Source organism: Mustela lutreola, chromosome 9 (genome assembly GCF_030435805.1).
Source record: "Mustela lutreola isolate mMusLut2 chromosome 9, mMusLut2.pri, whole genome shotgun sequence".
In the NCBI taxonomy this organism is placed as follows: Eukaryota; Metazoa; Chordata; class Mammalia; order Carnivora; family Mustelidae; genus Mustela; species Mustela lutreola.
The window spans coordinates 12,187,180-12,212,874 of NC_081298.1; the positions used below are offsets into that span (position 1 = coordinate 12,187,180).

General features: G+C 55.3%; 1 protein-coding gene across 1 annotated transcript in view; it reads left to right on the forward strand.

Annotated features, from left to right (window-relative positions):
- Positions 1–23,635, forward strand: part of PREX1 (phosphatidylinositol-3,4,5-trisphosphate dependent Rac exchange factor 1) — a 176,636-nt gene extending 153,001 nt beyond the window's left edge. The window contains exons 26-40 of the mRNA XM_059132900.1: positions 2,081–2,287; positions 3,399–3,487; positions 4,763–4,845; positions 4,999–5,089; positions 7,523–7,651; positions 9,536–9,577; positions 10,673–10,893; positions 13,591–13,690; positions 15,652–15,795; positions 15,893–16,007; positions 17,884–17,950; positions 18,982–19,154; positions 20,681–20,783; positions 21,041–21,108; positions 21,979–23,635. Coding sequence (XP_058988883.1) covers positions 2,081–2,287; positions 3,399–3,487; positions 4,763–4,845; positions 4,999–5,089; positions 7,523–7,651; positions 9,536–9,577; positions 10,673–10,893; positions 13,591–13,690; positions 15,652–15,795; positions 15,893–16,007; positions 17,884–17,950; positions 18,982–19,154; positions 20,681–20,783; positions 21,041–21,108; positions 21,979–22,021 — 1,675 coding nt within the window. The 3' untranslated portion in view covers positions 22,022–23,635. The remainder of the gene's footprint in view (positions 1–2,080; positions 2,288–3,398; positions 3,488–4,762; positions 4,846–4,998; positions 5,090–7,522; positions 7,652–9,535; positions 9,578–10,672; positions 10,894–13,590; positions 13,691–15,651; positions 15,796–15,892; positions 16,008–17,883; positions 17,951–18,981; positions 19,155–20,680; positions 20,784–21,040; positions 21,109–21,978) is intronic.
- Positions 23,636–25,695: the final 2,060 nt, after the last annotated feature.

Here is a 25,695-nt window from a genome sequence, read left to right on the forward strand (position 1 = left end):
TGCTATTTGGAGAAAGGTTTGGAGGGAACTTTCTTTGCAGAAGGAGAGACCGCTGGACATGTCCTTCTCGGTGTCATGCCACAGGACACACAGTGGAAATGTCCGTCCTCCAGCCAGAGTCTGGGTCTAACTACTCAGCGACGGGATGTGGGGGATAGAGGGTGCTGAAGTGGCACTCTGGGAAGGCAGGTGGCCAAATCTATAGCGTGGGTGATTCTAGAAGACAAGTGACCCAGTCTCTTTAACACACAGGTGAGGGTGGGGGTGGGGCAGCAGGTACAGGGAGGAAGAAGAGAGACTTGAGACACACATCAGCCGTGTACAACATCTGGACCTGGTCAAGAATCTGTTTTCAACACATCATCTGTGAAAAGACACCTTTAAGACTGTCAGGGACATTTGAATATGGGTGGGCATATGAGATGGTATTGGGGAATTACTGATTTTGTTAGATGTGGTGATAGCAGACTGGTTATGTTTGCAAGACGGTTTCTCGGCCTTGACACTACTGGCATTTTGGGCTTGGGTCGTTCTCTGCTGTGGGGCCGTCCCGTGTGCTGTGAGACATTTAGTGACCCTGTGGGCTTCTACTCACCAGAGCCCAGAAGTGCCCCCCCTCCTCCCCCACATCAGTTGTGACAAATAGAAATGTTTCTGGGCATTGCTAAATGTTTGCCTCGCAGGAAATGTGCTAAATTGCTAAACGTTTCTGGGGAGTGGGGGTGGGGCGACAGTGAAGAACGTTGCTTTAAAAGAAAGTGCTCATGTGCTAGAGACGCACGTAAAAGTCATTATGGGGGAAATTCATGATATCTTAGAATCATCTTAAATACTCAAGCGGAGTTTTACCTCCGCTTGGGAACAAGTAAGGAGACAGAGGTGGGCCCTGAGTTGCCAGGGCTGCAGTGGCCTGCGGGGTCCCTGGGGCGTCTCATGCTGTTCCTTCTGCTTTTGTGGGAGTTGGAAATTGTCCTCTATAAAGGAAAAATAATGTAGGTTCTGGAGGCGAGAGCCGTGCGACTGAGGCGCTTGGCCTGTCTGAGCCTCACCTGCAGGGTGGGGCAAATGCTAACGCGGAGCCCACTGAGGGGGGAGGTGGGGTAAGTCTGGGGGTCCAGTGGTCACCTGCAAGGCACCAGACGCTTTTCTGAACATTGTACGTTTTAAGTCCCTTAATCTTTGTTTTTTTTTTTTTTTTAAAGATTTTATTTATTTGACAGATCACAAGTAGGCAGAGAGGCAGGTGGTGAGGGTGGGTGGGGGGATGCAGGCTCCCTGCTGAGCAGAGAGCCCGATGCAGGGCTCGATGTGGGGCTCGATCCCAGGACCCCGGGACCATGATCTGAGCCGAAGGCAGAGGCTTAACCCACTGAGCCACCCAGGCACCCCTTAGTCCCTTAATCTTGACATTTACCTAGGACACAGTTACTGGTATGACTCCATTTTGCAGCTGAAGAAACTGAGCCTCAGAGAGGTTAAGTAGTTGCTTTAGGTCTCTCAGCTAGGAAATGGTAGCATTGTGATTTGAATCTGGGGCCTGTCTTAAAACCCTATGCGCTTAACCGTTATATTCTGGGCCTGGAACTGATGAATTATGACCTGTAGGCCAAATCCAGCTCAGCCCACTGCTTGGTTTTTTTTTTTCTTTTTAATAAAGTTTTATTGGAACATAGCCATGCCCATTTGTTTATATCTTGTCTGTGATGCTTTCCCACTACAGCAGCAGCGTGGAGGGGTTGAGTAGTAGCAGACTGTGAGGGCCTGCAAAGCTGAAGAGATTTTCTCTCTGGGCCTTTTATGCGGAGTTTCCTAGTTGTGTTCGGTGCTTTTTGAGCCTCCTGTGGCTTCGCCTGAAGTAAACCTCCTGGCCCCTACGTCATGCCCCCTACAGGAGAGACGGTGTATGTGTATCTGTAGAGTTGCTGGCCGGATTTTCAGGGAAGGGATAGGAAGCATTTGATGGCTCCCTGTGTTTTGAGTCAGAGGCCAGGCCCGAGGTCAGGGCCTTATCTGAGACCTTCCTGGAGGAGAATGAAGCTGGGGCCCTATGCCTTTAAGCTGACACCCTTTGGTCCCACAGGTTGCTGTCCACCATCACGGAGCCCACCTCCGGTGTGTCCTGTGATCCCCCCTTGGCCGAGGAGACCTCATCCCCGCCGCTGGTCAGTGACGAGAGCGAGATGGACAGGGCCGACCACGGGGGCATCAAGAAGGTGTGTTTCAAGGTGTCTGAGGAGGAACAGGAGGACTCGGGCCATGACACCATGAGCTACCGTGACTCCTACAGGTGAGGTCATCACGTGCGGATCCTGTGGGGTTGGATGTGGATGGCCGGGGGAGAGTTGAGGACACTGGTATCTTAGAATCCCCGCACCAGGATTGGAAGTCAGAATCAGTGGGACATTTCCTAGAAAACAGTGGGATGGAGCAGTGTTCTAAACCAGTTGGTTCTGGGAGATTCTCTGAGACCCCCAGAGCACATCCCAGATTCCCCCTTTGGCTCTCCTGCCCTGAGGCCAGCGTTGCAGGGCCTGGTCCCCCGTGGCCCCCTGTGGTCCCCCGTGGCCCCCATCCGTCTGTTTGGCCGCAGTTCGGCTCTGCACTTGTTCATGGAATGTGGACGAAGAAAAGGTCAAGGTCTGTGCTGTGTTTTAGACAGACAGTGTTTTAAAACTCAACATAAGACAGACGGTTCCTACAACGAACACCATATATTTTTACTTGATGCAGGGAGGAAAAGAGTGTTTTCCCCCCTTTCTAACTCTGAGAGATTCTGAATTGTTTTCTTGCTGGTTAGGTTAATTATAACCAGATCAGCAAAGTCCTAATTAGTGGGTTAAATAACACTAAAAACTCAGTTTCCCATCGTCAACTATATAGCGGGTAAATCGAATTTCTTGCCTCGAGTAAACAAGCCTTGTGGTCTCCAGCGAAAGGTTATGTAACGCTCGACCATCGTGAATAAAATAGAATCTTACGGGGTGCGTCAGAAAACAGAACTGGCCACATGGGACGAGAAAACCCTTCGCCCCAGTCCAGCCTTTTCATTTTCTTTCTGTCTTCACCGGAGCCGCTGGTCAGTGTTTCTGGCTTGGTGTTAACACATTGGGATGCTCGGGCTAACTGGGTGCTCGGTGTCCTTGGGGCCTCCTGTCCCTAGTCTGAGAGTTCCATTCTTACATTTTGGGGTCCTGCGATTTTTCCCTTAATTGTCAAAAAGGTGAAGGGAAGAACTGTGAGATTTGATCCCCTGTCCTTTCTGAGCTTACCCACCCAGACAGCCCTCCCTGTCTCTGGCACTGGGGGTCAGGGGGCCAGGAGAATGTGGGATCTGGGAGCTGGGACCTGAAGGTGTGCCCCGGAGGGTGACACATCCCTTCCTCTCTGCCCCTTTGCAGTGAGTGTAACAGTAACCGGGACTCGGTCCTGTCGTACACCAGCGTGAGAAGTAACAGCTCCTACCTGGGCAGTGACGAGATGGGGTCTGGTGAGTGCAGCGGCTCGTGCTCCCGGAGAGCCGCCTCCCCGCACCGGGATTCTGTTTTGCTTATTTCGCTTTTATTCTATTACTTCGCGTAGAGTGGTGGCATATTCCCTTTCAATCACGTAGTCAACAGCTGTTTTTGGAGCACCCACTGTGTGCTAGGACCTCAGCCGTGAAGGGAGAGACGAAGGTCCTGGTGCTTGTGGAGCCCATGTTCTCCATGAATGTCCCAGACCCGGAACAGTAGGGACAGATGCGCTGACAGACGGGGGTGTCGGACAGTGATGTCACTCCAGTAGGGTGACCTGACGCTCTCTGTAAAAATGACGCATGCTCAAACCAACATTTCTGATGACCCAGAAAAGAGCAGAAGAAGTCAGAAGAAGAAGTCAGAGTGTCACCCCGTCCCCTAGAAGTGACCGCGGGGGTGGTATTTGGAGATGACTGGTGAGCGCGTATTTCTGCACAGATGGACGTGTGGGTGGATGGCCCGCTGGACACATAGACAGAAACAATCGCTTATAAATGAGACTAGACTGCACTTGCAGCTTTCCCTGAAGGGCTGAAATTTGTTTTTATTTTAGTTTCATTGATTACAGCCTTTAAAAAAATTTATTTTGTGCTTAGGTCATACATCCACACGGTTCCCATTTCAGAAGGCATGAGAGGGCGGGCAATGACAAGCCTCTCTCCCGTCCTGGTCACCCGGCCGTGGGTTCCCCAGCTCCCACTGTCCCTGCTGCCTTCTGGCCTCTTCCCGAGCTAGTCCGTGCCTACAGATTTAATTGTAATTATACTTCAGTTTGACAGAAGAAAAAGAAGCTGGAGTATAATTGACGATATTGCTAAACTTCAGATAAATGTTTCATCATGTAAGATGTTTAGCCACATAAAGTGTCCCTGGGGAGATTTTAGGCAGGAGCTTATGTGTGGGAGGTGATTTAACTCAAACAGCTGGGAGATGAATCTGGAGACTTGACATCCAGCTTCTTTTTCTCTGGCCGTCTGGCTCCTCATTTGCAGAATGGAATAATGACAATGACTTGACATTGTGTAATGCTCTAGTTCCTGGGGTCTGTTTTGCAGATGAAGAAACTGAGGCTCAGTTTGGGCAGGTGATCTGCCCAGTGTCACACAGCCAGGATCTGAGTCTTCTGACTCCAGATATGCCTGGGGCTTTGGAACTCTGTTCCTATACCGCCTTCTTGGCCGAGGTTGGGAAGATGTGGATGAATGGGGCAGGGATAGTTGGTGGCCATGGCTTCTTCCTTTTTCCAGGGGATGAGCTGCCCTGTGACATGCGGATCCCGTCAGACAAGCAGGACAAGCTTCACGGTTGCCTGGAGCATCTCTTTAACCAGGTAGGACCTTTGTCCCCACCCCCAGCCTGACCTCGGGGTCCTCCCATCACCCCTGGTGAGAACAGAAGAGCCAGGAGCTGGGGTAGGGGCTGTGGGTTGCGTCCCCTGGAGGGCTGAAGGGGCCAGACTAACTTGGAGCTTCCTGCTGCCCAGGTGGACTCCATCCACGCACTCCTCAAGGGGCCAGTCATGAGCAGGGCTTTTGAAGAGACCAAGCATTTCCCCATGGACCACAGCCTACAAGGTGAGCGGACAGGAGTCCCGAGGCTGGGAATGGCGTCTCGCCCCCAGCAGGGAGACAGCCTGCCATGGGGAATGCGTGCCGGATGGGGCAGGACACCTGGGTCATAATCCCAGCTTTGTCCCTCTCCTGCCCCCTGGCTGTGGGCTAGTCCTGGGGTCAGCAAGCTCAAGTTCAGCTCCTGGGCGATATCCACCTGTAGCTTGTTTTATTCTCAGGAGCTGAGAGTGATTTTTTTTTTTTTTTTTTTTTTTAATGAAGAGTTGTAAAAATAAAGACAGAAACTATTTGTAACAGACCACATGCCTGCAGAGCCTAAACCAGCTCCTCTGAGGCTCTTTCCAAAACAGTTTGCAGACCCCTGGACTGGTCCTGAGCCTTTCTGGGGCCTTTGTCTGTGTGTTTGTAACATGAGGGAAGGACCAGAGCAGCTTGCTAAATTCCCACTTTCCCTCCTTTGTCATCTTAGCTGCACTCACAGATCCTACCTCCATCTTCATGTTTTTTTAAAACCAAATTCATTTGCTGTCTTTGTTAGCATTGACGTAACTTTTCGTGAGAATATTTCCCTTTTAAAAATTTAATCTTGAAAAGAGCTACTTTAACTTCCCTGTGTATGAGGAAAACCAGCATAACCTCCTAGGAAGTCATGATTACCACGATGCTAAATCCACTGGAAGCATCCACAAAAAAAGGTCATTATACTGTCATTAGGTATGCTGTGGGCCCGCCCAGAGCTCTTTGTGCTTTCCTGAGAGGGATCAGTGAGTTAAAGAAGCCTTACGGATTTACCGGCACCAGATCGAGCCTTGATTCTTGAAACGACGGAGAGAAAGAGAATGACATTTGTGTCTTCTCACCAGCCTTTTCTCCCATTTGCCCAACCACCTGTCGTCGGTGTACTCGCCCACCCACTCGTCCACATACCATACATCAGCCACCCATCCACTGTCCATCCATCCACTGCCTCATCCACATGCCCCCATCGACCCACGCACCCACCCACCATCCATCCACCTGCCCACCATCCACCCACTCGTACTTACTTATCCACATACTAACCCACCCACTTACCACCTATCCCCTGTCCCTTCATTCATCCGTCTATCCACTGACTTATCTGCATGCCCACCCAACCACCCACGCACCCACCCACCATCCATCTACCAACTCATCCGTGTGCCTGTCCGCCCACTCACACGCCATGTGTCCGTCCGTCTACCTACCTGTATACACACCCACTCACCCACCACTCATCCACACGCCTACCCATCACCCACCACCCCTCCACTCCACTGTCCATCCATTCATCTGCCCATCCACCCACTCATTCACATGCCCACCTGCCTACCATCTACCCATCCATCTGTCCACCATCTTGTCTACATGCCCACCCACCCCCACCCATCCACTGTCCATCCATCCATCCATCCATCATCCATGCATCTATCCATCCAGTAATTCCCAGGAACCAGCTCATGCCAGGCCTTGTGCTGGGTGCTTGGGACCCCAAGATGGATGTGATACTGCTCCGATCTCAAGGAGCTCTTGGTTGAGTGCAAGAGTTGCTCCTTAAATAAGGGTGGGAAGTGGTGAGGCGTGGGAGTGTCATAGGTCCTCTGTCCCTCCTGTTGTCTCATGGTCATCTCTCCCAGGGATGGGCCTCAACAAGCAGAAAGGTCAAACTCAGAAAAACCACAGATATCTCAGAAACCTGAGACCTCATAGGAAGAAAGAGGAAAAGGACAGGGACCTGGCCTTTGAATGGTCCTGCTGGGGCCAGGTTCAAATCCCGTCTCTGTCATTACCCAGCTGTGTGACTTTAGGCAAGGTTCTGTGCCAAGACTTCCCTCTCTATATAGGGAAAATGTATGCGCTAGCTTGATTGTGGCGGTGAGGAGGTAGTACCTGAGAATTTTTCCATGACCACATCCAGGCTTGGGAGAAAAGGATGTGGTGATTGATTTGTGATGTCTGCACTGGGTTGGTTATAACTGAGAAGCTGCAGGCTCAGACTAGAGGGAAGGAATGTGGAGATTTTTTAGTGATGTCTGCCACGAGTGCGGTACTGTGAATCAGTAGCTTACTTCCCATGGGTTTGCCTTCCATGGACCAGTTAATTCTAAAGAGTCCTGCTAGCATCCTTTTTTTTTTTTTTTCTCTTAAAGATATTCATTTATTTGACAGAGAGATCACAAGTAGGCAGAGAGGCAGGCAGAGAGAGAGGAGGAAGCAGGCTCCCTGCTGAGCAGAGAGCCCAATGCGGGGCTTGATCCCAGGACCTTGTGATCATGACCTAAGCCAACCCACTGAGCCACCCAGACACCCCCTGCCAGCATTCTTGATCTAGGATCCTGAGCTTTGGAATCTGGTGATGGGCTAGAGGCATTTGTGCCATCATTCTTCAAAGCTACCTCTCTCACTTTCCTGCCCCAGAGTTCAAACAGAAAGAAGAGTGTACAATCCGTGGCCGGAGCTTGATCCAGATCAGCATCCAGGAGGACCCTTGGAACCTTCCCAACTCCATCAAGACCCTGGTGGACAACATTCAGAGATACGTGGAAGGTGAGTTGGTCAGGGAAGGATGTTCTGTGGCCTTCGGTTCTTGACGTGGGATGTAGAAAGATCAGGAATGGGTCTGTCTCATGTCCCATGTCGGTCCATGCCCAGGAGAACAAGGAGAGCGGGTGCCCCTTTCTCAGCTGAGCATCTTGCCCTGGGCATGGCCCTGGGCCTTGATTGGCCTGGGAGCTGCCGATCCTGGGTGCCTGGGGCTTCCTTGCAGGCAGGAGGCTGAGAAGGCTGAACTGGTTTTTCCTTCTCTGGCTCCGAAATGATGGATTTAATTCAATTCCTTTTATTTGTTATAATACCTGTGGGCTGGGGGCCCACAGGTAGGTTTGGATACTGTAGCATTAAATGTGAATCCACTGCCAGTATTTATAATCCAAGAAGTCATATAAAAATCTAGATTTCTAGGGGTGACTTAGTCAGTTAAGCATCTGGCTCTTGGCTTCGGCTTAGGTCGTGATCTCAGGGTCATGAGATTGAGTCCTGCATAGGGCTCCCTGCTGAGCATGGAGCCTGCTTGGGATTCTCTCTCTCCCTGCCCCCAACCACTCACATGCTCTCTCTTTCTCAAAAAAAAAAAAAAAAAAAAAAAAAGTCACTTTCCGACTGCTCTCGAACAGTCAGAAGATCTGGCAGGTAATAGGCCTGCAGTCCCACATTCACATCCGGCTAGAGAGGGGGGCCGAGGGTGCTGTCCGGATACCCCCACTCCCCAGGCCTCCCTGCCGCCTGCTGTGTGCCTCAGACTTCTGATGTGACCTCTTGGGTCCTTGGCGGTGTTTGAGCCTGGGCCTCCTGGGTTGGAGAAGCCCCAGGCCAGCAGGTCATGTGCTAGGCCTCATGGCCGCCCGCCCTGGGAAGAGCAGCCTCTGATTTGGAAGTCTGTGTTGGCCCCGAGCCATCCCGTTTTCCAAACTACAGTCAGTTAAGAGCACGGATTCTGCAGCCGGATCACTGAGTCTCAGCTCTCCCACGCCGGGCTGCTTGGTTTCGGCAGGTTCTTTGATCTCTCTCTGCCTCCACACCTTCACATGTAAAATGGGTTCATCGGGCCGCCTCAGTCCCATGTGCCACGACGGTGTGGCACACGGGAAGCCGTCAGGAAGTGGGTGCCCCGCGGTAGTAACAGTGGCTGTTACTCCCATGCCAGCCTGCGCCTCGGGTCTCTCCAGGACAGCAAGGTTCCAAGAGGCTGACTCCGAAGGCCTGTCTGGGTTTCCTCGTGAGCCCCTACTGGGCCCAAGAGTCTCTTTCTGCAGGAAAGAGAGGATGTGAGGCCCGTCTCTGGAAGGTCTGGGCTTTGTCCACGGGTGTGCCAGGCCGTGGCTATGTGGGATGTGTACAAGGACCCGAGGACATGCCTGTGCATATGTCCACGTGTGAGTGTGCGCCCACGCCTGGGCTCTGGCCCACAAGTCGGAGGGGCCGGCTTCAGTCTCTTTGGTGGGCACATGGAAACACTTGGGGTTCCGTTGCATGGATGTCTGGGGTTCCTAGAATTCATCCGGTATTCAACGGAAGCTTCCTTAGCACAGCAGGTGTGTGCTGGGGGAAGGGGGCACTTTGCTGTGGGGGGTTCCGAGCGCCTGAGCCATGGGGAGCGCCCAGCTACATGGTACCCCCACTTTTTTTTTTTTTTTTTAAAGATTCTATTTATTTATTAGAGACAGAGACAGATCACAGCTGGGGAGGAGGGGCAGAGAGAGAAGCAGACTCTCCACTGAGCAGGGAGCTTGACGTGGGGCTGGATCCCAGGACCCCAAGATCATGACCTGAGCCGAAGGCTGACGCTCAGCCGACTGAGCCACCGAGGAGCTCCCGTACCGCCCCTTCTGCAGACTCCTCTCAGCCTGTCTTTTCTCTGCCTTCTCCTTCCAGATGGGAAGAACCAGCTGCTCCTGGCCTTGCTGAAATGCACAGGTGAGGCCTTTGATGGGGCAGTGTCTGTGATTGGCACATACCAGTGTGTCCAGGAGAGGCTGTCCTGGCTGGGGCTTTCTTGATTGCAGTCCAGGGAGACCTCTTCTGCCAGCCAAGGTCAACTTTCCCATGGTCATTGGGGCCCGCATGGGGAAGGTAACATCACGGTCTCTGGCCCTCTAAGAACCATTTAGATCTCATTTCTTCCTCTTGTCTCCAGGGAACAAGTCTTAGGACCCTGGGGCCAAGAGCCCTGGCTCTTGCCATCTCCTGGGCCTGGGTGGATCTTGATGGAGGCACAGGAAAGAGGGTGATGAGGAGGGAGGCTCCTTGCCTGTGGTGTCCTCAGCTCTGGCCTGGGACTCCCTGCCCAGCAGACAGGGGAAGAAGAAAGGGCCAATGGTGGGCTGGAGGCGGGGGGGGGGGGGGGGTTGAAGGTGTTCTCTGTCCCTCCCTTCTGAGGAGGGCAGCTAAAATAGGATCTAGTTCAACATCAGACACTGAAAACCAGTTGGCAGAAGCCAGTATCAAAAGTAATCTTTCCCAGAAGATTGGGACCGTGTACAATGGATTGATTGAAATTGGCCAGTTCTGCAAACCACGTCTAGAGCAGGGCCAGGGAAATTGGCGGGGCCTGGGCGGTGGCAGGGGGCCGGAAGGACGAAGGTGGACTTCTCAGAAACAGAGAAAATGGTAGCGTGCACGGAGCTTGGCAGACATGCTTGGTGTCCTTGTCATCCCCCATCAAGGCCAAGAAATCCCATAACACATGGAGGAACAGCTGAGGGGAAGGGTTTTGGGAAAGCCTTGGGAGAATGAAAAAGTTTTTGTTGTTGTTTTTTGAATAGGCAGATGGATCATTGAGAGAATTAAGTCTGTTGGCAAATTGGCTTGTTTTCAGAGAATTGGATTTTGTGAACTTGGCTTTGGTTGGCTGGGCTTAATTAACTTCTGGCCAGACGGCCTCCGAGGGTCTGGTGGGAGGTTGGTTTCAGGGGCCCCGGGCTTTGGGGGCTCCGGGCTTTGGGATGGGGGAGCCCGCGGCTGGCACCAGAGCGCCCAGCCCAGCAGGGCCTGTCCCCGGCCTCCCTCCAGACACCGAGCTGCAGCTGCGGCGGGACGCCGTCTTCTGCCAGGCCCTGGTGGCCGCCGTGTGCACCTTCTCCGAGCAGCTGCTGGCGGCCCTCAGCTTCCGCTACAACAACAACGGCGAGTACGAGGACAGCAGCCGGGATGCCAGCCGCAAGTGGCTGGAGCAGGTGGCGGCCACCGGCGTCCTTCTGCACTGCCAGTCCCTGCTGTCGCCAGCTGCCGTGGTGAGTGAGGGGGCCAGGAGGCGCCTCCCCGGGACAGGGTAGGGGACGGCCCGTGGTTGCTCACTCAGGCTCACACACACCTCGTCATTCAGTCAGCATTTATTGAGCACTGACTGTATGCCATCATTATAGGCACGGGGATCCCATGGTGAACAGAACAGTGTCCTTGTAGTCAGGAATCTTCTATCCGTGTGTGTGTGTGTGTGTGTGTGTGTGTGTGTGTGTGTGTGTGTGTAGGGGGAGGGACACGTGTAAATAAGGAAAATCGATGGTATAGACCAGTGGTTCTCTGCCAGGGCAGTTTTATCTCTGAGGAGACACGTCATGATGTCTGGATATATTTGAGATGGTCACAGCTGAGGGCAGAGGTGGATGCTGCTGGTGGTTGGTGAATGAGGTTGAGGTTGCTGCTAACATTCTACAGGGTCCAGGGTGCCCTTCCCCAACAGATTGTTCTCTGGCCCCAAATGTCAACAGGGCCCCTTTTGAGGAACCCTCATATATAGCGAGGAAGGCTAAGGAGAGAAAAGCTAAGGAGGGAAGCAGGTGAGAGTGTCTGAGGTGGCAGCCACTGAAAGTTTTGATAAGGTGGCCAACGAAGCCCTCACTGAGAGGTTGGCATCTGACTGAAGAACTGAAGGAAGGGAGGGAGGGAGCCATGAGGATATTGGGGAGGAACTTTCCAGGCAGACAGCACAGCAGGTGCAAAGGCCCTGAGGCAGGAGCCTGCATGTCTGAGAAACAAGGTACCCCATGTGGCTGGAGCAGAGTGAACCAGGGGAGGGTTCACATTGTGCAGGGTCTTGCAGGCTTGGTAGGGGCGTTGGCTGTTACTCTGTGTGGTGGTAAGCCCTGGGAAGGTTTTGAGTAGAGGAGGGAACAGGGTCTGACTTCTCCACTGAACCAGTCACCCGTGTTGCTGGTTGGGGTTGAGACTACTGAAGAGCAAGGGGGCGCTGGGAGGTTGGGAGAGCAGACTTCGGCAGTAATCAGGCAAATAGCATCTCATTTAATCCTCTCCGTAGCCCCAAGATGGGTCCCTTCCAGCCCACATTTTAAGGATGAGAACCCTGAGGCCCAGGGACTCAGGTTGGAACCCTGGGAGTCTGACTCTCCCTGGGTAACCCCTGGGTGCCCTGCTTTCTCTGCATCTCCTCTTTTATCTCTGACTGCCCTGTCCATCTACTCTCAGGGCTCAGAATCGGGTGGGTTCCTCTGTCAGCCCTAGGGAGGCAGAGCCAAGGCCTCAGCCACTGGGGGCGCTGGTGCCCAGAGCTGACGTCCCCCAGAAGTGCAGAACACAGTGGACCTTGCTCTATGCTCTTTGCTCGTCCATATCCACCCCGTGTGCCGGTTGCTGGAGCTCCCCCCACCTCTGCGGCTCTGAGCCTCCTAGACATTGTCCCAGGCCAAGCTGGAAGCCCCAGGCTGCTGGCCAGATGGGGAAGTGTGGCCGTGGCGCGCCCTCTGCTGGCCAGTGTTGACTGTGGCTGTCTGCCAGGCAGGAGATCTGGGCTTCATTTGGTTTCTGGGAAAGGCCGCTGGAACACTCAGCTCTCACTGCGCTCTTCCCAGATGAGGACCCGGGACCTGGTGCATCATTTCATCAGCTGCCCCGGTGTGCCAGGCTTTGAGCTGGGAGTTATGGGTCTGAAGCTCACTTTCTAGCAGGGGTTGGGAGTGGGGAGAAGAAGCGGCCTGAGCAGAGGGGATAGTTGGAAGCAGTGGGGATGGAAAGAAGGGGAGTTCTGCAGAAGATGGAATGGGGCTGAGTATCTTCGAGCTCAGTGGTCAGAGCCCGCTTCTCTGAGGAGGGGACATTTGAACTAAAACCTGGGTAGCACACAGCTGGTGTGGTGAATGGTCTGAGGAAGATTGTGTGCTGGGCAAAGGGAACAGCATGTGCGAAGGCTCTGAGCAGAGGCCAGTGTGGCCAGAGACTAGCAGGCTGGGGGGATTTGGGGATCAGGTTAGCCACGTCTGTAGGGCTTGGGACTGTTCTAGAAACAGAGGGAGGACTCAGAGGCTTTGAGGCAGGTGGGAGATAGAGTTCAAATTAAATTTTCGGAAGATAACTCGTAGTCACAGGGGAACCTAGGCCTGGTAAACCCTCAGCTTCCCTGCTCTCCCTGCCTCTCCAGGGTTGTCCCTGTCTGCCCTTTGCTCAGGGCAAGGGTAGCAGAAGGAGACCTACAGAGAGGCAGGTGTGGTCCTTGTAGTTGGGGAGCTGAGGAGGGTGGGGGAAGTGGGTGGGTCAGGGGAAGGTTTTGGTGGCGGGGCCGGCAGGACCTGGGGATGGTCTGTACATCCCCATGAGGGGACAGAGGTGAGGGGACGGAGATGCTGAGGAGTCCTTAAAGGGTTAGGTCTTAGGCACCTGGGCCAGTGCTGGTGCACTTTGCTGCTGGAGGTGCGTGAGAGGGGAAATGGGGACTTTTGTTGGGTGTGTTGGGTTTGAAATGGCTAAGAAGGGTCAGTGCACATTGGAACAGAGATGGGTTCTGACCTTGGGAGGCACAACATGATCCAGGAGCAAATGTGATTTCATATCCAGCCCTGGGCAGCCCAGCACAGGACCTTGTGCCTGGTAGGCCCACAGCCTGGTGTGTTACCTGGGGTCGAATCACAGCATCTTTAAGTGAAATCCCCGGGTAGGGACGGCATCTGAAGCTCTTCCACCCTGTCTCCCTCCTGCAGAAGGAGGAACGGACCATGCTGGAGGACATCTGGGTGACCCTGTCAGAGCTGGACAATGTCACCTTTTCCTTTAAGCAGCTGGATGAGAACTACGTGGCCAGTGAGTGATTCTTACCACCCCGACCATGAGAGGTGGTGTTCTCGGATGGAGGGGACTTGCTTTGGGGCCACCCTGCCACCAGGGTGTCCAAGGTTAAATTGGGATCTAGCACTTTCAGACCTCTTGCTCCCAACATGAGTCTCAAGGCTGAACCTTGGAGCAAGTAGGGAAAAGAGAGATTCTTTTTGTATAAACACAGCCATCTCCAACAACTCTTAGAAGGCAATAAGAGCCAATACCCAATTCTTATTAAAATTCTACGAGAAGCCTTTCTTTGGAGTGAAGACTTGTGAAGACTTCCTAAGGGTTTATACCATAATTTTCTTCCTCTCCTCCTCCCTCCCCCCCACCTACTCTTTCACCTGTCCAACCCCCATCCATCCATCCGTCCATTCCTCCATCCGTCCATCCATCCTGTCTACTTACCTATTCATCCATCCATCCACCTGTCCATCTCATCTCTTTCTCCATCTATCCATCCGTCTATCCACCCATCCACCCATCCATCCACCCATCCATCCACCTATCCACCCATCCACCAGTCCGTCCGTTCCGCCCGTCCATCTGTCCGTCCATCCATACATCCCATCCACCTGTCCATCTGTCTGTCCGTCCATGCATCCATCCATCCCATCTACCTATCCATCCACCCACCTGTCCACCAGTCTGTCTGTCCGTCCATCCATCCATCCATCCATCCATCTGTCCATCCATCCCATCCACCTGTCCGTCCATCCGTCCATCTGTCCATGCATCCATCCATCCCATCTACCTATCCATTCACCCACCTGTCCACCAGTCCGTCTATACATCCGTCCATCCATCCATCCATCCATCCATCCATCTGTCCATCCATCCCATCCACCTGTCCGTCCACCCGTCCATCTGTCCATGCATCCATCCATCCCATCTACCTATCCATCCACCCACCTGTCCACCAGTCCGTCTGTCCATCCATCCATCCATCCATCCATCTGTCCATCCATCCCATCCACCTGTCCGTCCATCTGTCCATGCATCCATCCATCCCATCTACCTATCCATCCACCCACCTGTCCACCAGTCCGTCTGTCCATCCGTCCGTCCATCCATCCATCCATCCATCCCATCCACCTGTCCATCCATCCGTCTGTCCATCCATCCATCCATCTGTCCATCCATCCCATCCACCTGTCCGTCCATCCGTCCATCTGTCCATGCATCCATCCATCCCATCTACTTATCCATCCATCCATCCATCCGTCCATCCATGAACCAATGTCCACCTCCTTGGGGGTAACACCATCTGTTCAGAATGCACTGACTAGAGTCTAGAGGGACAACAGGTGTCTTCTCGGGTACCAGCTGGAACCGGCTGCCTGGCTGTAGATAGATGTGGGCTCAGGGGCAGCTATTGACTGGTTAGTGGTTTTTGCTGTGGGTGCAGGATGGGGTGCGCGTGCCGTAGTTTCGCCACCCCTGCTGCAGGCTCTCCTGTACGGGTGTAAATAAGCTGCGGGTCCTATTCAAGGACAGATTTTGCCAGGTAGAGGCCCTCGGCTACCAGGTGAGGGGTACAAGGAACGTGGTGATGCCCTGAAGGCATGACTGCCTGGTGGGGCAGAATTGGCGCCGGGTCCAAGAATGAAGTGGTGGAAACTAGGACCTACGGAAGGAGGTGAAAAGTCAGAGGCTGCTCTCTGAGTGCGGGAGGCCGGGGCTGTCCGAGGCTAGCCCTGGCGGGTGGGAAGACGGGGAAGGCTGACTAGTGCTCTGGGGTGGGCAGACGGGGAAGTCCTGGGATGCCTCTCTGAAGGCAGGGGGGGATTCTGAGGCTGCTCCTTTGAGGGGGTGAGAACAGGGAGGCCCCGGAATGCCATCTGGGGGTCTGAAGGCAGGGGTGAAGCTGCCCTGGTGACGGGGGGCAGGGCTCCCTTCTGGCCTAGGTGGTGAGCCCCCCGCCCTGCCTTGTCCTCCCACAGACACCAGCGTCTTCTACCACATTGAGGGCAGTCGGCAGGCGCTGAGGGTCGTCTTCTACCTCGACAGTTACCACTTCTCCAAGCTGCCCTCCCGCCTGGAGGGCGGAGCCAGCCTGAGGCTGCACACCGTACTCTTCACCAGAGGTGAGCTGGGGGGCGCCCAGTGGGGCCCACCGGCATGGCCAACGCCTCTGAGCACACTGGGACCCAAACACCTGCCCTCCCCCGTCTTCCCTCACAGCGCTGGAGAATGTGGAGGGCCCGCCTCCTCCAGGCAGTCAGGCTGCGGAAGATTTGCAGCAGGAGATCAACGCCCAGTCCCTGGAGAAGGTTCAGCAGTATTACCGCAAACTCAGGTAGCTGCCCAGGCTATGTGTTGGGGACGGGAGTGTGGACACGGCCATGGCAGGGCGGACGTTAGCATGTGTGGGAGTGGCCTTTCCTTAAGCACCTGCTCTGTGCCAGCCCTTCTGTGTACACAGCCTCTTCACATCCTTCCAGTGGTCGTAGGAGGCCGTTCGGACCCACTTCGCAGATGAGAAAACTGAGGCCCCGAGGGCATACCGAGCTGGCCCAGGGTCCCACAGGGAGTTGGTGGCTGAGCTGAGCTTTGAACTGGCTCTGTTTGGCTCCAAAGCAGATTTTTCTAATTGAGAGGAGCTGCCTGTTTGGTTCAGTGTGGGGGAGGGACCTGGGCCAGGGGCTCTGGGATTCTTGATCCTGGGGGGTTAGGGAGGAACGGAGGGTGGTCCCCAGGGCCTTGGCCCTGCTCAGAAGAGGATCTCCAGAGAGAAGTGGGGAGCAGGGACCACCTCTGCCAGAAGGAAGCCTCAGGCCCAGGAAGGCAGCTCCCACTCCCCGCCCTCAGCCCAGCCCCTTCCTACCCCTGCCCCGCCTTCTTACCCCGTGGAGAAGGGAGGCTGCAACTCAGATCAGGGTTTTGGGGTGTGTAAGGGCTTTACTGTTTGGGGGTCTGGCTTTACCATTTGGAAATGGGAGAATGGTGCCTTCATTAGTTTGGAAAATATTCATTATCTGGAAAATATCCAAATATTGTGGATATTTTGGAAAATATCCAGCTGTATTTTTAAAACTGGTGTCTCCCTGAATTGATCAATGCCATCAATCCGTCCTGTGCCCTTTGTGGAATGTTTTAATTTTTTTTAAAGATTTTATTTATTTATGGCAGAGAGATCGTGAAAGAGGGAACACAAGCAGGGGAAAGCAGCAGGCAGAGGGAGAAGCAGATTTCCTGCTGAGCAAGGAGCCCGATATGGAGCTCGATCCCAGGATGCTGGGATCATGACCTGAACTGAAGGCAGATGCTTAACGACTGAGCCACCCAGGCGCCCCAATTGTGGCATATTTTAAATGTTGCCTCCGAGAGCGTTCCCTCATCCATCCTTCCTTTATTCAGCACACGCTAAATGAGAGCTTTTGTGGGCCAGGCTCTGTTCTGGGTGCTTGCCCCGGAGTCAGCAGTGGCCAAGCAGAGCCTTTCCTTCATGGGATGCAGATCCAGAGTGGCAGTTGCCCTGCTTTGTCAATAAAGCTTTATTAGCACCGAGCCGTGTTTGCTTGCACAGGTACCGATAGCAGCCGCTGAGAGCATCTTGATAGAGACTGTCTGGTCCATTAAATATTTACTGTTCTACCCTTTACAGAAAAAATTGAGCTGAGCCCTATTTTCAGAGGAGGAGGAATGAGCAATAAGCCGATAGACAAAGAGCACTGTAACGTGTCCAGTGGTGACAAGTGCTGCTCAGAGGAAAGGTCCACTAGGACAAGGGGACAGATAGTGGGGAGGTTCGGTGCTGATTCAGATGACAGGCAGGGAGAGGTGGCATTTGAGGAGTACCTGGGGGTAACCCAGGAGTCCCCTTGTCATCCCCCTCCCCTCTCCCACTGTTGGAGGACTAGGGGACCCCCTCTGCCTCCCGCTGTTGGAGGACTAGGGACCCCCTCCTGTTGGAGGCCTAGAGGACACCTCCCCTCTTCCACTGTCGGAGGACTAAGGTACCCCCTCACCCCTCCTGCTGTTGGAGGACTAGGGGACCCCCCCACTGTTGGAGGACTAGGGGACCCCCTGCCCCCCCACTATTTGAGGACTAGGGGACTCCCTTCCCCCTCCCACTGTTGGGGGACTCGGGGCTGTGGACAGAGAGAGCAGTGCTAGGCTGGAGGAGCAGAGGGCAGCAGCCATCACACCCTCACCCCGTCTTTCTCTTCCAGGGCATTTTACCTGGAACGGTCCAACCTGCCCACGGACGCCAGCACCACGGCGGTGAAGATAGACCAGGTGTGCCCCACTTTCCCTCACCACTCGCGCCGCAGAGCTGGGACGGAGCTGGGGGCTGTTGGGGTCCAGATGCAGCCAAGGGAGCCCGGGGTCCCCCCCAGCCGGAATCCTGGCAGATAATCCCCTGAGGCCTGTGGAGTCCCTCCTCCAGGAATATCCCTCCTGGGAGAACCCCTTCTCCGTCAGGAATTCCAGCTTCTTCCCCACCGGCTTTGGAATTCCTGCCATGGTTTCCCCCCAGCCGGGGCCCACGCACCTGAGCCTTCCCGCTCCCCCCCATTCACCCAAGCCTACCTCCGAAGCAGCAGTCTACGCCAGATGTGGCCACGCGGTGTTCTTTTCGTTTGATCGGGATTTGTTACCAACACTTGAAAATCAAAAGGTTTCCAATGAAATGGGGGCTTCTCGCTTTTCTGGAGGAGCAGAGGGATCCGGCTGTTGGGGGCCCTCATCCCCATGTGGCACAGGTGGCTTTCCAGGCGCGCGTGCTCCAGGCCCTCCACCCTTTCCCAGGCTCAGGCAGGTCTTGAATTTGACAGTGCTCTGGGGGTACCGGCCTCGGGACTAGAGGCTGGGGCTCCCAGAGAAGCGGTGGGCACAGCCTCGGAAAGTCTGTAGTCTGCTTGGCAGAATCATCAGATGACAGAGAATTGGCCGACCACCATGTAATGCCCGCACGGGGATTGAGGAAAGCTGAAGGCCCGGTTGGGGGTGGGTACAGGGCGGGTGGTTCTTCCCGGGAAGGTCCTGTTTGGAGAGGACAGGAGGGGTCACCTCTCTCAGGCTTCGCTGGGTGCACTCCGGGCAGGTGGAAGGTTAGGTCTGAAATGCGGCGTAAACACTGGATACCAGCTTGCGGGCCAGTGGGAGCTACAGATGGTCCTTGGGCGTGGGTTATGGAAGGTTGACTGGGCTGTAGCCCCGGGAGAGGTGAGCCAGGAGCACAGCTGCAACAACACGGCTGGACGGGGGAGGAAGGCCGGGGGGGGTCCTCCGCCGAACGTCCGGTGTGTGTGCGCCCCCCCTTGCAGCTGATACGCCCCATCAACGCCCTGGACGAGCTCTGCCGCCTCATGAAGTCCTTCGTCCACCCCAAGCCTGGTGCCAGCGGGAGCTTGGGCGCCGGCCTCATCCCCATCTCCTCTGAGCTCTGCTACCGCCTGGGTGCTTGCCAGATCGCCATGTGTGGCACGGGCATGCAGAGGTGAGCTGCTGTGACGTCGGGCCAGGACCGGGCTGGACGGGCTCCTGGGAGCTTTGGGGCCCAGGACAGGGAGGCAGGAGTCTGGGTTTGAATCCTAGTTCTGGCACTGCCAGTTGAGCCCAGTCGCAGCCTGGGCCCTCCCTCGGCCTCCATTTGGGGAAGTGGGACTGTGGGAGTAGGAGGTCCCAGGAGGCCTGTGGAACTGCCTGGCTCCCTGACTCTGGGGTTGGTGTCAGTGAGAGTGTGTGCGGTGTGGTTCTGCTTGACTCTCCGGTCAGCATGCGCTCACTCCTCTCCACTGGGGCAGGACTCCACTGGGGCCTCTGTGTTCCACTGGACACCCTCCCACTCTCTGCCCTTTGTCCCCGCTGCTGATCCCCTGGTGGAGGGTCAGCCTTCTCCGATTGGCCTTCCCGACTTCCTGATTCAGCACCACACCCTCTCCGCACCCCACCGGGCTGCCCTACTCGGTTCCTCCGCAGCCGCCCTGCCACCCCACCTATGAAGCGCTTGGCTCGTGGGTTCATTTATTCCCAGTCACCTCCCAGTGTCGGCCAGCTCTGTGAGCCTAGGGACTCGCTCTCTTTCTCTGTCTGCCCTACCCTGGCACTGAACAGCACTTGGCACACAGCAGGTGCTCAATAAATGCTTGTTGAGAATGCTTACTGTGCATGAGGCACCATTGTTTAGGGATTGACTCATCTCTTCATAGCAAGCCAGTCAGTGTGTGTGGGCATTTCCAGGCGCTTCCGTGCAGGGCCATTTTGGCCTCCCAGGGGACCCTGGGCAATGTCTGGAGGTATTTCTGATGGTCGCAATGAAGAGAAGAGGGTCCTGTTGGCATCTAGTGGTCAGAGGCCAGAGATGCTGCTAGAACATCCTACCAAACACAGAACAGGCCCCTACCCTCCCCCCGCCCCCGTCAGTAGTGCCCTAGGAACGGTCTACCCTTGTCTCAAGGTCAAGGAGACCAAGGCTGCTGACGTCCCAAGGGTCACAGAGTCATTCTGTGGCTGAGACTTGAAACCACGAGGTCTGGCTGCAGAGCCCATGTTCTAGAGTTGTTAGAACAGATGGGAGGGTTGATTACATGGGTCCGTGTCCAGCCTTGCTAGCAAGCTGGCAGGCATTAGGGCGGTCACTTCGTTTATTCCTTCAACAAAAATACTTACCCAGCACCTCTCCCGAGCTGTCCCACTGGGAATATCAGAACAAAACAGGCTAAGGAAAGCTCCCGCCGTGTGGTGCTGACGTATCAGGGGGTGCCCAGAGTAAAGCAGTAAAATGCCTACTGTGTGCAGGGTGCCGGCTGCTGGGAGGAAGGAGGGGCAGGTGTGGGGTGTAGACAAGAGGGAAAGGGGTGGTGCGGGGTGCTCTCAGGGAGAAGACGCCGGGGAGGGGGCGGCGCATCCAGCAGTTACCTAGGGGCAGGAGGGGCTGTTCTTGGGGCCTGGGGCCGGGGAGAGGGCAGGGCGCGGCATGAGGCCCGCCCAGCAGTGATGGTCCCCCCCGGCCCACCCCTGCAGGAGCACCTTGAGTGTCTCCCTGGAGCAGGCGGCCATCTTGGCTCGGAGCCACGGGTTGCTGCCCAAGTGCATCATGCAGGCCACGGACATCATGCGGAAGCAGGTGAGGCGGTCCCCCCTGCCGGGGACTCTCCGGGGCCTCGTGGGCTGGGGACACAGGGGGTTCTGAGCGCCACGTGGGTGGTCTGGGTGGTCACCAGGCCCAGGCTTGGACCTTCTCCTGATCTGCTGGGGTCCCAGGTTTCAGCTTCTGGGGCCTCCGGTTACTCCTCACACTCCACCCGCCCACCCGCACCCACATGCTTGCCCCCGAACTCGGTGTAGGAGCAGGTTCTGGGTCTCATGGTTCTTTCTCCCCAGGGACCCAGGGTGGAGATTCTGGCCAAAAACCTCCGAGTCAAGGATCAGATGCCCCAGGGTGCACCGCGGTGAGTGGCTGCTGCCCCCCCCCCCCAGCCCCCCAAAAGGCCAGGGCCTGGGCTTGGTATGAAAGTCCCGGCCTCACACCAGGCAGCCCCTGTGGTGTTCCTGTGGGGCTTCACCTCTCATTTATGGGGCCCACTGTGGGGAGTGACGAGTACCACTCCAGGCACCGTTCTTCTTTCTTTACCAAACAACCCTGTGAGCCTTCTCTCCAGGTGACTGGTGGGGACACTGAGGCACAGAGACGTTAAGTGTCTTGTCCTAGGTCGTACAACTAGTAGATGGCAGAGCTGGGATCCTGGCAGACTGTGGAGCCCAGGGGCCGAGCTCCCTACCACTGGGCTGCCTTGCTCCTCTGTCCTGCCCCTGTCCCCACAGCAGCCTCCTTAGCTGGTCCCCGTGCCATCCTTTTCCTGACAGCAGAGCTGCCAAGTCTCTCCTGAGAACCATGAGTGGTTCCGTTTTCCTTGTAGATGAAGCTCAGAACCTTGCCACTGTAGACGTTAGGGAAACCGGGGCTGTCCTTGGGGTGCTGGAGAGGTGTCCAAGGTCTGTTAAATGAAAAAAACTCCAGGGGCTGAGCGCTGGGTCTGGTCTGCCATTAAGTGTGGAAGACTGCAGTCCCCTGTCGTGTACCCATACCCCCTCCCCCATGTATCTGAAGGCCCAAACACGCTCGTGCAGGTGTGTCTGTGTTCGCAAACCCAGCGCCAGGCCGGAGCGGGCCAGACCGCCGGGGGAAGGCGTGCGCAGCCTGGATGCATTTCACATAGATCTTCTTATACTTTTCGGGTTTTGTTTTCTGCGTGGGGATTATGTGTTCAAAACAATGGCCTGCCCGGCTGTGCCTCATCCTCTCTCCCTCTTTCCGCCAGGCTCTACCGCCTCTGCCAGCCACCGGTGGACGGAGACCTCTGAATGGGCTGATACAGCTGCCTGGTGCTCGGCTGTGCCCTCTGGAGCCGGGGCTTCGGAAGGCCCAGGGGGCCGCGCTGCCCTCCAGAGCTGGCCGAGGCCTCTTCCTGCTCTGGGACCCGCCAGCCTTCTCCGTCCCCTCCTGTGAGGACAAGCGGTGCCCCCACTCTTGGAGGAGGTGGTCGACTGGCTCTGGGCCGGCCCATTCCCCACGCTTCTGCCAGAAGCCCGAGGGGTGCTGGGGACCCACAGAGCTAGCTGATGGGTGCGGCCAGGACCTGGGCTCCTACCCACAAGTCCCCGAGACACAGGGGAGAAGTCATGGGCGCTGGAGCTGGAGGCCTGCGGACCCAGCTGCCTCAGGATGGCTCAACCTGCACTTTTGAAACCCCTGGTTTCCTTCTAAGTCCACATTCCAGGCGACACACATGTCTCCTCTCACCTTAGCTTCCCATTTACCCCTAACCCTGTACTAACCCGCTTGGTGGACTCGGGAAAGCCGGGCCTCTGCCGGGAAAGACCGAGGGACAGGGCACAGCCCCTGGCACCAAGAGGAAACTCAAAAGCCACACCAGCTTCCCACATGACCGCCATCGAACTCAAGCCATCAGCCCTGGGCGCAAGATTTGCTCCGACTTTATTTATATGGCGTGAAATCTCTATGGTTTATTTTGGGGTTTTTATGTTGTTGGTGTTGTCGAGATCCCTCTCCCCCAACTCCGGGTTGTGTGATTATATATTTGACATTTTAAATTTCAGAGAAAGGTATATTGTCTAACAGGGGACCAACATAAGGTAGTGGTGACGACTTCCCACTTCTAAAAAAGAGAGAAAAACTAAATTATTGAAAATACAAAAAATGTATTTCATCTTTTTTTTAATATTAGGGTCTTACAGTATCACTTATAGGTATTGACTGTGATTCCTTTTCCCACCCACCTCCATTCCCCAGCAGCTGGTCAGTGTCCGCATGAATGACTTTGTTCTCTTTGGACCTCGGGCTGCAAGGGTTGGAGCCTGGAGGGGGTTGAACCGCCCACAGGTGTCCCGCACAGGTGTCTATCCTGCAAGGAGGAGGACCCCTGGGAAACACGGGGTGGTGGCTTCTGTAACTTACTGTTTTGATGTTAGCCCAGTGCAGGCATTTGGGACTTCTCAGCCGGCCAGAGAGACAGGAAGCCCGCCTGGTCACCACCTGGGCACGGGGACCCACACTGGGATCTCCTTAGCAGTTTGCCCCCTCTAGCTTCTGTGTGCCAGCAGGGAAGCATCCTAGCTGAGGTAGCGGGGGGAGGGGGAGGGTTTCTACACTTGTCTGGTGGCTGAGGTCGGGAATGGATTCCCCACTGCCCCGGAGGCTTGAGGCCCCACCAGCATCTTGGCCCCCTGGGCCTCCCTCTCTTGCCACTGTGGCCTAGGTTGCAAGAGATGGGCTTGTTGCTGGACACAGGTGACACAGATACAAACAAAGTCTTGCTTTAGCCTACTGGTGGGAGATGGAGAGGAGCCCCCAAGAACAAGGACCTTGTGCACTGGTTTACTTTAAAATGTACAGATCTCATTAAATTCATGATAGATTTTTTTTTATTATTATTAAAAGTCAGTTTATAATACAAAGATCCTGATCTGTGGAGGGTTCCTTTGGGGGCTGCCTCCGGTGGGCCGGGGCGGCCAGCGACACGGGTGCAGTGAGCTCCTGCTCTGAAGGCCGCAGTGGGACAGGGACGGTTCCCATCGATACTGTCCTAGTCCCTGAGCCAGCGACGCCTGCAGTGACGTCACCACTCAGAACCTGCTTCTTCCTCCAAAATGGGGGCAGTAGATGAGTCCTCCTGCAGGGGAAGATGGGTGAGGACTCCCTGAGGTCGCACCGTGGGCTCGTGGCTCTCGCGTGCAGGCAAAGAATGGTCTTTCTATTGCGTTCTCCATTCTGAGCTTCCCTTTCACTGCAATGGTGGAACATGGGACTATTTTCCCAGGCATTGCTGGGCTCCTCCTGGGTGTCATGCCAGGGGTCCCAGTCATACTTGTACCCAGGGGCCAGGGTAGGTCAGAGCGATGCCACCGAACTACCCTCCGCTCCAGCCTGCAAGGACCCACCGGGGTCTGGGATGGGGCCGGAGAGCAGTTCTGCTCAGCACGTGGGCTGGTTCCCGGCCAATCAGAATGCAGGCTGCTTGCTGCAAGCGGGCCAATCAGAATAGACGCGAGCGCAGACTGCGCATGCGCACCTGGATCTGTCACGTGTCCGGGCCGGGACCGCCTACCCAGCCAGAGAAATCTCATTCCCGGGACCGGTTTGGAGCTGCAGCCCAGTCTTGCTGGGCTTGTTCTAGTCCTGCCTCTCTGCCTCCTTCCCAACTTCCCCCCAACCCCCTTTCCTCTGCCCATGCTCTGGAAGAGGCTGACAGGGATGAAACCCCCCTGGGGGTGCCCTCCTCCTGAAGCCTGCCACCCCTGGGAACGCCCTGAGCCCTGAGGTCTCCACCCAGTCCTGCTTTCAGACCAGCGCTCCTTCTTTTAGTCCCTTCTCCGTCCAAGCTAACCCGCCCCAGAGCGCATTCTCTCAAGGGCTGGATTGGGTCCTTCCCGGAGAGATGCCCTCGTGCCTTTCAGCGACAGGTTTCAAAGCCTCCATCCTGTAGCAGTTGGGAATGGGTCCTGGTGGGATCTGAGTTGCAGTGACGGGCTGATTGTTCGGAATTATCTGCGGCCCGTGTTTGGATCCAGGGAATGACCCTCTGAGGGGAGGGCTGGGACCTCAGTCTCTATTTGGGGTCAACACGGGCGATTTGATGCCTTCTTTAGGCAGGCGCTTGTATTCTGCCTGTTCGATGCCTGGAGACAGCTTTGGTTTGGAGCGGGGAGGTAGGGTCTCTGTGGCCTTGAGCAAGTCACATACAGAGTTTTGTCTGCAAACTGTGTGTGGGGGGTGTGCGGTGGGGGACAGGTCCTGGTTTTGTCTCAGGAAGGCCTTTTTCTTTTCTTTCTTTCTTTAAAAAAAAAAAAAAGATTTTATTTATTTATTTCACAGAGAGAGATCACAAGTAGGCAGAGAGGCAGGCAGAGAAGAGGAAGCAGGCTCCCTGCCAAGCAGAGAGCCCGATGCGGGGCTCTATCCCAGAACCCCAGTATCGTGACCTGAGCCGATGGTAGAGGCTTTAACCCACTGAGCCACCCAGGCACCCCAGGAAGCCCTTTTTTACTGTACAAAATGGAGCACCATGCACTGCCCAAAGCAAGGGGGCATTTTATGGGAGATCTCCAGCTGGTGGCCCGCAGGTTGAAACTTGGTAATAGATGTGGGTTTTGTTTTTGGGTTTTCATAATTTTGAATTAGACCCTTGAGAATCAGCAGATTTCACTTCCAAATTCTGATGTATTGTTTCTTGTGACAATTCAGAAGTTCTAGTCCCACTGGCCCACATCTCTGCCCGGCCATGTGTGGCGGTGGCTGCGGAGGGCCGCTAACTTTGGGCAAGGTGCCAGCTCTCCCATCCCCCGCAGCCCCACCTGCCCCAGCACATTCCTTTACCTGAACTTCTCAGCTCTGGGCTGGCCTTGCTCAGGCAAGCCTGGCCGGTGTCTGCCTCATAACTGTCCAGTTCCTCAGCTCTGGAGTCACCATGGTGATGGGGGCTGAGGAAGGGCCAGGTGACCGGGGTGGGTGGGCCAGT